This window comes from Egretta garzetta, unplaced genomic scaffold (genome assembly GCF_000687185.1).
Source record: "Egretta garzetta isolate BGI_Z169 unplaced genomic scaffold, ASM68718v1 scaffold59, whole genome shotgun sequence".
NCBI classification, from domain to species: domain Eukaryota; kingdom Metazoa; phylum Chordata; class Aves; order Pelecaniformes; family Ardeidae; genus Egretta; species Egretta garzetta.
This window is the reverse complement of record NW_009267230.1, coordinates 562,392-570,772: the sequence shown is the minus strand read 5'-3', so window position 1 is coordinate 570,772 and position 8,381 is coordinate 562,392. Positions and strand designations below refer to the sequence as shown.

Below are 8,381 nucleotides of genomic sequence, written 5' to 3'. Positions count from 1 at the left end.
GGGGCGGGGAGCGTGGGGGAAGTGGGGTGGGGGAATGGGCTGGAGCGAAGCGGGGGACTGGGGCAGCAGCATCACCCAGCCCGGTTGGGGCTAAACCTGGGGTTAAGGCGGCTCCCCGGGTGATGGGGCTGGGCCGGGTCGGGGGACCAAGCCCCAGGGGAGTTGGGGGCAGAACCGACCCCCCAGCTAGGGCTGGAGGGGAGGGCTGGCCCCGCAGGGCACAGGGCGTGCAGTCACAGCAGAGGGGCTGCATGTCGCCAGGTCGCTGTCACCTTGCTTGGATGCCCCATACAGCCCAGCAACCAGGGTGGGCTATAGGGCTGGAGCGCTCAGTGCTGCGCATCCTCCGTCACCGTCCAGGGAGGCAGCAGGACCGGGTCAGCAGTCAGAGGGGCTGAAGGCTGGAGAGAGGAGACATCTTCCCTAGGCAGACCCCTCTAAGGATGTGCTGGCACCCTGTGGCTGTGGAAGGGATTCAGGGGGGGCCAGCAGAGCTTGCTCCATGCCAGGGACTCAGGGCAACCCCGGGTGCTGCAGGGCTGGACCATGAGCTGGCTTTCTCCAAGATCATCGTAGAGCTACGGAAGAAGCACCCAGGCCACATCCTGCCAGATGAGGACCTGCAGTGGGTGTTCGTGAATGCGGGCGGGTGGATGGGCTCCATGTGCCTCCTGCACGCTTCCCTCACCGAGTACGTGCTTCTCTTCGGGACAGCTGTCGACACCGGGGGCCACTCAGGTAAGCAGGGTCATTACTGGCGGGCAGGCAATGCCTCAGTTTCTCTGAGCTCTTCCCACTCTGCTCGTTTGGGTCTGGCTGCCCTGGCCATGGTGTGCCTGGGGCAGGACGCTGCTGCTCTGCTTCTTTTATGGGGGGCACAATGCTGGAACACACCCTCCGTGTGGGACCAGCCCCCACTGTGTCCTGCAGGTCCCTGTGCATGCCATGTCGTGTGGCCAGGACTCTCCGCATCCAGCTGGCAGGCGGTGGCAGGCATCACATCTCCCGGTGCTTCAGCAGGGAGCAAATGCCAAACACGCTGGAAACGATGGGGCTTAAGGACACCGAGTAGCCCGGGCTGGTGGGACATGGCCAATCACACAGGCAGCCTGGGTACCAGACCTGGCTGCGCTTCTCAGTGTGTCGAGGCCCTGGGGATGGAATCCTTTCCCCCAGAGGGCTGCTCTGTGGCTCGGACCTGGGCCCTCAAGCCATCACCAGCAGGGTTGCGCTGAGCCAGTGCTGTCCATCCTCCCGCAGGTCGGTACTGGGCAGATATCTCCGACACTGTCATCTCGGGGACCTTCCGGCAGTGGAAGGAGGGGACCACCAGAAGTGAGATCTACTATCCAGGTAAGCGCAGCAAGCCATGGTGCCCTGCAGGCTGCATCCATGTCCTGGGGCATGGCTGCTCTGCAGGCTGGTCCTCCACTGTTGCAGAGCCTCTTCCTTACAGCTGGCAGGAGCCAAGAGCTCACGATGGGGCAATTTGTGTCCCCATGGGCATATCCCAGCATCACAGTGGGTCCCAGTGCGAGAAAAGCCAGCAAGACTGGGGAAGGGTTGGGGTGCACAGACCGGAGCGCTCAGCCCTGCATGTTCCCGTCCCACACATCTTTGGGAGCAATGTGGGGCAGCCACCGCGAGCAGTGCTGGTTGTGTGTGTTGGCAGGGGACACCATCGTGCACCAGGCGGGAGAGGCCACATCAGTGCAGTGGAGTGCGGGCACCTGGATGGTGGAATACGGCCGGGGCTTCATCCCCTCCACGCTCGCCTTCGCCCTGGCTGACACCCTCTTCAGCACTCAGGACTTCGTCACCCTCTTCTATACCCTGCGCGTCTACGCCAAGGGTCTGCTCCTGGAAGCCAGTGCCTTCTTCAGCACCTTGGGCTGCTGAGCCCGGCTCGCTGGGGCGCCCTGCCAGGCATGGCTGGCTCCTCTCCTCCCAGACTTCCTCCCTTTTCCTCCTCCTCCTCCCCGAGCCCAGGCTCTAGCAGAGGCAGCAGGAGACCCCCTGTGCCTGCCCCAAATTGCTCTGTCCTTACCCATGGATCAGCTGGGTGCCAGGACAGAGGGACCATGGCGGTCACTGCAATACAGACCACAAGTTCTCTTTAATACCTGTGTCTCCTGCCTTTCGATTGGAGCCGTGTCCTGCTTTTCCATCCCTCGAGGCTGGAATGGCTTTGCAGGGTACAAACACCCCTGTGTGCCGTCGGCATGCAGTGGGAGAGGGGCTGGAGCTGGCTGTCCCCAGGCTCTGCAAAATTTCTGCAGCTCCTGAGGCATCAGAAGGAGGATGCCGCCCTTGGGGCAGGGTGCATGGGGTGAGCCAGGCCAGAGCACCCGCTGCAAAGGTCAGCCAAGAGGTTCCCCATCTCCCTGGCAGGCTGCCGGGGCTGCAGGCAGCGCAGGGCGCTGTGTCCAGCTGGCAGCATCTCCCGTGGCTCCATCCCCGCTGATGTGGGCTGGCAGTACACAGTGTCACCCTGGCACGGAGCAGGATCTGCACTGGGACCCCCCGGCCGTGAGGGGACACCCAGCCTCTGTGCTGTCATCTGCACCAAGGGATGGCCAGGACTGGAAGAGGTTCCCTTTCCCCATGGTCCTCCTCTCTGCATTCCCCCCCAAGGGGGAGAGCCACCGTCTGTCGCCTTAACCGAGAGCCCGTTCTGTGTGGCCTCTGGGCTATCCACATACCTAGTGTCTGCGGGTGCCTGAACCTCTGTACTAGCTCAGGATGGGATCTCGCCCCTCAAAACGCTTCCCCTGGCTGTGAGACCCCCTGGGGACAGCCACCCCACTCAGTTCCTGGCACAGGGTCCCAGCTGCTGAGAGAGCGCTGCGGTCCCCTGCCAAACCCAGCTGCGACCCTTCTTGCAGCCCTGCGGCGGGACCCGTGTGGGCTTGCTGCTTGGTGGAGAGCTTTCGCCTCCACGCTGCTGCCAAACTAACCTGTGTGTCCCTGGTCACCAGGCTTGTAGCATGTCGTTCCTCCTGCTCCCTGGACTGTCCCCATCCTGCCAACTGGCAGCCCCACACACGGGCTACTTCTTAATTTGTCACCTGGAAAGAGATACCGGTAATAAAATTGTTCATCCCACCAGCTTGGGTTCTCAGGAGAGTCTCTGGAGCATGCTGAGCCCCTACCATGGGGAATGGTGTTGGATCTGTCTGGCTCTGGGCTCAGTGGGGGTCCTGCTGACAGCTGGGTGTCCCTGGGCACCGAGCATCATCCTGCCTGGGGTCCAGGGAGCCGGGGGGTGCAGTGCTGGGCAGGATCATGCCTGTTTCAGCTCCCAAGTACCGGTGGGAGATGGTGCTGTTACTCCTCTCGCCGCTGCGGTTCCTGGGAACCAAAAGCCTGGGCTGCTGCCAGTGCCCTGCTTCTATGGGGGACCCAAGAGTCCAGGGGGCTCCAGTCCTTTTGGGGGACAGTGCTGATGCTGGACGTGCAGCCCTGGGTGTAAATGGACCCAGGTGCAGTGGGTTGGTGGTCCTGAGAAGTTTGCGCAGATGCACCCTCTGGTGTGAGAAGGGCACAGGAGGGAAGCACAGGGTATGTAGGCTGTGTGTGTGTGCATGTGCGTGCATGCACGTGCTGGCAGACTGGTTGTGTGCATGTGTGTGTATAGGTGCAAGCAGCATGGTTTTGTGTGTGTGTGTGTGTGCGCCCTGGCGGGGCAGTTAGGCATGCCTAGGTGTGTGCATGCGTATAGATAGAACAGTTTGCAGGCGGGTATAGGCAGAACACATGGGGGTTGCACACGTGTGCACACGTGTGTATATAGGTGGAACAATTTGGGCGTCTGTCCATATGGTCAGAGCAATTGCACACGTGTGAGTGCTCGGGCACATACGGGTAGGACATTTGCATATGCACATATGTGTATGCAAACGAGTCAGGTACATGTGTGAGTGCCTGTGCAGGTGAGACGAGTGTGCACATGTGTGCAAGCGCACGCATGTGTGTACAGACCAGCAGGACAACCAGGTAGACATGTGTGCACGCCTGTGTGCCCATGGGCAGACCACGTGTGTGAACATGTGTGGGCAGGGGGTGTGTGTGTGCCTGTGTGTTCCCATGGGCTGCAAGCCCACCCGGGCCCCGTGCCATGCCCATTCTGTAGGGTTTAGCAGGGCCCTGCTGAGGAACACTAACAATCCCGTGCCGGCCCGCGCAGGAAGGCGCTAACTCAGCAGCTCGTATCAATACTGCTCCACTTACAGCGAAGGCCGCGTAATGAAAATCCAATGGGCACGCTGGTGGGAGTAAATAAGTATGCCATTAAAATGAGAAAATCAAAGCTCTGGACAGGTCTTTTCTCTTGCCCATTGATTTCTTTTATTACGGAAATATTGCTGCTAAATAACATTAGTGTGAACAATCTCAGCAGTGTTTTCCGTAGCACCCGTGTCAATAACTCCATCAGGGGTGGGGGATCCCCCCCAGCCTGGCCGCAGGGCCGGCAGCCCTGTCCGGGCAAAGGGCTGCTCAAAGGGTACCTTCCTTACCATCCCCAGCCATGCTGGGATGTGCCCGGCAGAGAAACTGGGTGGCACGGGGTGGCTCAGGAAGTGCCACCAGGATGGAGCTGGGCTGGGACCAGGAGCCCTGGCTGCTTTGCTGAGGCAGGAGGGGTTGTCCTCATCTCAGCACTGAGGAGGGAAAATGCCAGGCATTCAAGGGTCTCAAAAAGCAGCCCTTCCCTTTGGGGTGGGTATTGCAACCTGTTACAGAGCAGGTAAGTGTCCCCAGTGACCAGCAGATGAGAGATAGGTCCTGGACACAGCATGTCCTGCAGGCTCTTGCTGCTTCTGCCCCTTCCTCCCCACTCTTCCACACCCATGTCCGTGTCCGTGCTTGACTGGCCCAGCTCCCTGCAGCTTGCCATCATTTGGTTCACGTGGAGAAACTGAGGCATGGGGTGGAGACTCATTGGCCATCACCCAGCTCCAGCACAGCCCCTGCACCAGGGCTCGTGCTCAAGCTGCCCCTCTCCCCGCCAGCTGCCCACATGCAAGCACTCAGCATCCTGTGAGATGCCTGGGGGTGGCAGGGACACCCCTGCAGGGCTGGAGGATGTGACCAGGACACATAGAACATATGCACCCTTTGGTACCCAGAGGCCAGGTGGGACCCCAAGGCACGTCAAAGGACACCAAACCCCTGTGGGGTGGCTAGAGATGGGTAAGGAGACTTTGCCATGGACACCTACACCATGGGTCCGGCTCTGTCCCAGCCCCATCTGAAGCGACGGCAAGCGGCAGCTCCCTGGAGCCGTCACCAGGACAAATGCACATCGCTGCCCACCAAACACCTTCCGCCTGCAGCTCGCTCTATCTTGCTGTCCCTCTGCATGCAGTGGGTATTGATCAGCCCACAGGATCTATCTCCCGATTTCTCCTGCGGTATCTCTCTGCTCCAAGTATCTCTCAATCTGCTCCACTGTCTGCCGTGCCCGTCTATACCTCCAGTATCTATCTGTGCCGCCTCCACCGCAGCCGTCGATAGCTGTTTGTCTGGGGGATTTCTCTTTCTCTCCAGGTAGGAGTGTCACCAGACCCTGGTGCTGCAAAGATGCCAAGCGGGAGGATGGAGGGGACATGGTCCTGCTTGCTGCTCTGGGGAGAGTCTGAGCACAGACACGCTTCATGAGACATGTGCAGAGCCCCAGAGCTGCTGTTGTCACTGGGGAGGCTCTAAGGGAGGAACTGAGTTGTGCTGGTCTAGCTGGGCCAGGTCCCTTGGTGGCCGTGCCCATGGCAATGGGACACGCTGCACCCCATGCAGATCTCGGTGCTGCCATTAGCCATTCTGGCCACATCCCCCATCCCTGGGTGCTACGTTGACCCAAGCACCCCAACCCCTCTGCCTTGGAGGAGGGGAGCTTCCCCAAATGCCTGGGTTCCTGCTGGGCCATGGAGAAGTCCTGCCACCATCCCCATGCCTGACCCACCCCAGCTCAGCCTTCAGCCCCAGCTCCCTCCTCGCCCCAGTGTGCAGGGGATGGGGCACAGCCCAATGCAGAGCGTGCCACCTCCCTGGGGTGCAATGCAGCAGCACTGGGAGGCAACTGGAGCCCTGTGTGATGGGAACCTATGAAACAAGTGCTGGGGGGTGGCTGGTCCTGGGGCATGGCTGGTTCTGTGAGTCCCTCTGAGATGGGGCTGGGCCGTATCTTCGCAGGGTCAGCTCTGCAGGATCATCAGCCAGCCACTGACTGATGCTCAGAAGGGCTGGCAAGCGCAGGGGGGGTCCCTACCCCTGCTGCCGTGGGATGGGATGGGCCAGGGCCAGCTACAGCTGTCCAGCCTCGAAATGGGACGGCTGACAGCTGCTTTATCTCCTGCGCAAAGATAAACAGTGCCCGGGGGCCCTGCAGGGTCGGGAGCAGCCCTGCTCTCCCGGGGAAGGGGCTCATTTTTCCGGGAGAGCCTCTCTGACAAGGATGCTGCGCAGTGCCGAGTGCCTCTGGGCTGCCAGGAGCCTGAGGAGCCCCGGGGGTCACAAGCGCTGCGGAAGGACGAGGGACAGTTTCTCCGGAGATGCTCATGGGGAAGCCAGGGAGCCCAGAAGGGCAGGGTTTCCCCACAAAGGGGCGCGGCGAAGGGGGGCAGAGGCTCAGCCTGGGCTGCGGAGCCCGAGAGCAAAGCCAGCTCCCATCGCAGCCGTGGCCAGTGGCTGTTTCCACAAGACGCTCCAAGGAAAGGGCAGGACTCAGCTCCTACCAGGCCATTAAAGGCGGCTGCCCATGGTCCCTGTGGCATGCAGGTGGCCCCGGAGGGGACAGAGCCAGCAGCCCTCAGCACCCAGAACTCCTGTCACCCTATGCCACCAAGTGCAGCAGCATGAGGTCTCGGTGACAAGCTGCCCTGGCTGTGGAATGGGACCAAAGCCACTGTCCCTTGTGTGCCGGTGTTGTGGGCTGCTGCTGCTGCTTGTCCCCCAGGGACCCACGCAAGCCTTGGAGCTGCCCTGGCCAAAAAAGCCTGGGGAAGAGCAGGTGCCTCCTTTGTCTCCTTCCAAAGCTGCCTGCATAGAAAAGAGGGGTTAGGAAAAAACTGGCAGGCAAGCACGTGGAGTGGGAGTGTGGGGAGAGCATGGGGATGCTGCCAGCAAGGGAAGCCCTGTGCTTCCCCACCCAGGGCAGTGAGGTGCTGTGGGTGCGGCAGCAGGTTGGGATGCTGTGTGCTCACCCCAGCTCACGCCCTTGTCTGACATCCAGAGATGTTCCTGATGGTAGCCTGGTGCCTCAGTTTACCCTGCTGCAAGCAGGGACACAGGGCAAGCCAGCAGCACCGAGTCCCTCCAGTGACAGAGGAGATGCGTGGCCTCATCCTGCCCATGCCAGGAGGGGCCAAGGGCTCTGGGAGCCTGTTTGGGTGGTCCAGGCCACGTTGCAGTCTGACCCCTTCTACCACGGTCTGGGCACACACAGCACCCCTCAGGAGGACTCCTCGGCAGCCCCAGCCTGTGGGCAGTTCTCAGGCCCCAGCTTGCAGCATGCTGTGGAGACTCCCCAAGCTCCTGTGGATGGAGGTCAGGGCTCAGTGCTTTGAGCTCGCCTGAACACCCCTTCGTGCCCACAAGGGGATTGATAGTGCAGGTACACACACCCACCTCCCCCAAACACACGTAAGTGCACACGCCTGCCTGTGCATGCACTGCACACCCCTAACTCTCCCAACACAGATCACACACACCTGCAGGCAAGCGCATAAAATGCACGCACCCAGCTCCCACGTACACATTATTTTGTCCCCAACAGCGTACACACACACGCGTGCACATACTGCACACGCTCAGCCCCTCTGACAATGCACACGGCTGCACATGTGCACGCGCATGCAAGCGGCTCTGTGCAATGTATGCACGTCCTCCGCTCCCCCACGGTGTACTCACACCTTAAACGCAGCGTGCGCACGCACATGTACAGGGCACGCTCCCGGTGGGTGTGCACAGGCTCCCCTCTCCCGGTGTGCACACGCGTATGCATGCTCAGACATTCTGCACGCACACGTGCAGCGCACACTCAGCTTGCCCAGTGCGTGCACACGCACACCCGCAAACACAGACCAGCTGCACAGACGCACGCACGCAACGCACCACCTTCCCCCAGCACACGCAGGTTTATATCCACACACACAGACCCGCTGTGCACGCGTGCAATGGGTGCAGCGCCCACTTGTGTGGCTGCACAGACCCCTTGCACCCCCCTCCGGTACGCTCCCCTTGCCCCGCACATATATGTGCACATACCTGGACGCCCTGCACACCTCCCTGTGCACCCCCCTCTCCCAGCACCCCCATGCGTGCACGCCCTGCACACACACAGACACACACAGAGCGTGGCCCGCCCAGCCCCCTGCGCCCCC

At 61.3% G+C, this 8,381-nt stretch overlaps 2 protein-coding genes across 2 annotated transcripts in view; both read left to right on the top strand.

The window, feature by feature from the left end:
* The first annotated feature begins 639 nt into the window (after positions 1-639).
* SIGMAR1 (sigma non-opioid intracellular receptor 1) lies at positions 640-2,249 on the top strand. The gene is made up of 3 exons (XM_035902720.1): positions 640-691; positions 1,261-1,353; positions 1,673-2,249. Exons 1-3 carry the CDS (start codon positions 640-642, stop codon positions 1,897-1,899), a joined length of 372 nt encoding a protein of 123 aa, XP_035758613.1. The 3' UTR covers positions 1,900-2,249.
* Positions 2,082-8,381, top strand: part of ARID3C (AT-rich interaction domain 3C) — a 28,496-nt gene continuing 22,196 nt past the window's right edge. Inside the window, exon 1 of the mRNA XM_035902732.1 lies at positions 2,082-2,087. Within this exon, the coding sequence (XP_035758625.1) occupies positions 2,082-2,087 (6 nt within the window). The remainder of the gene's footprint in view (positions 2,088-8,381) is intronic.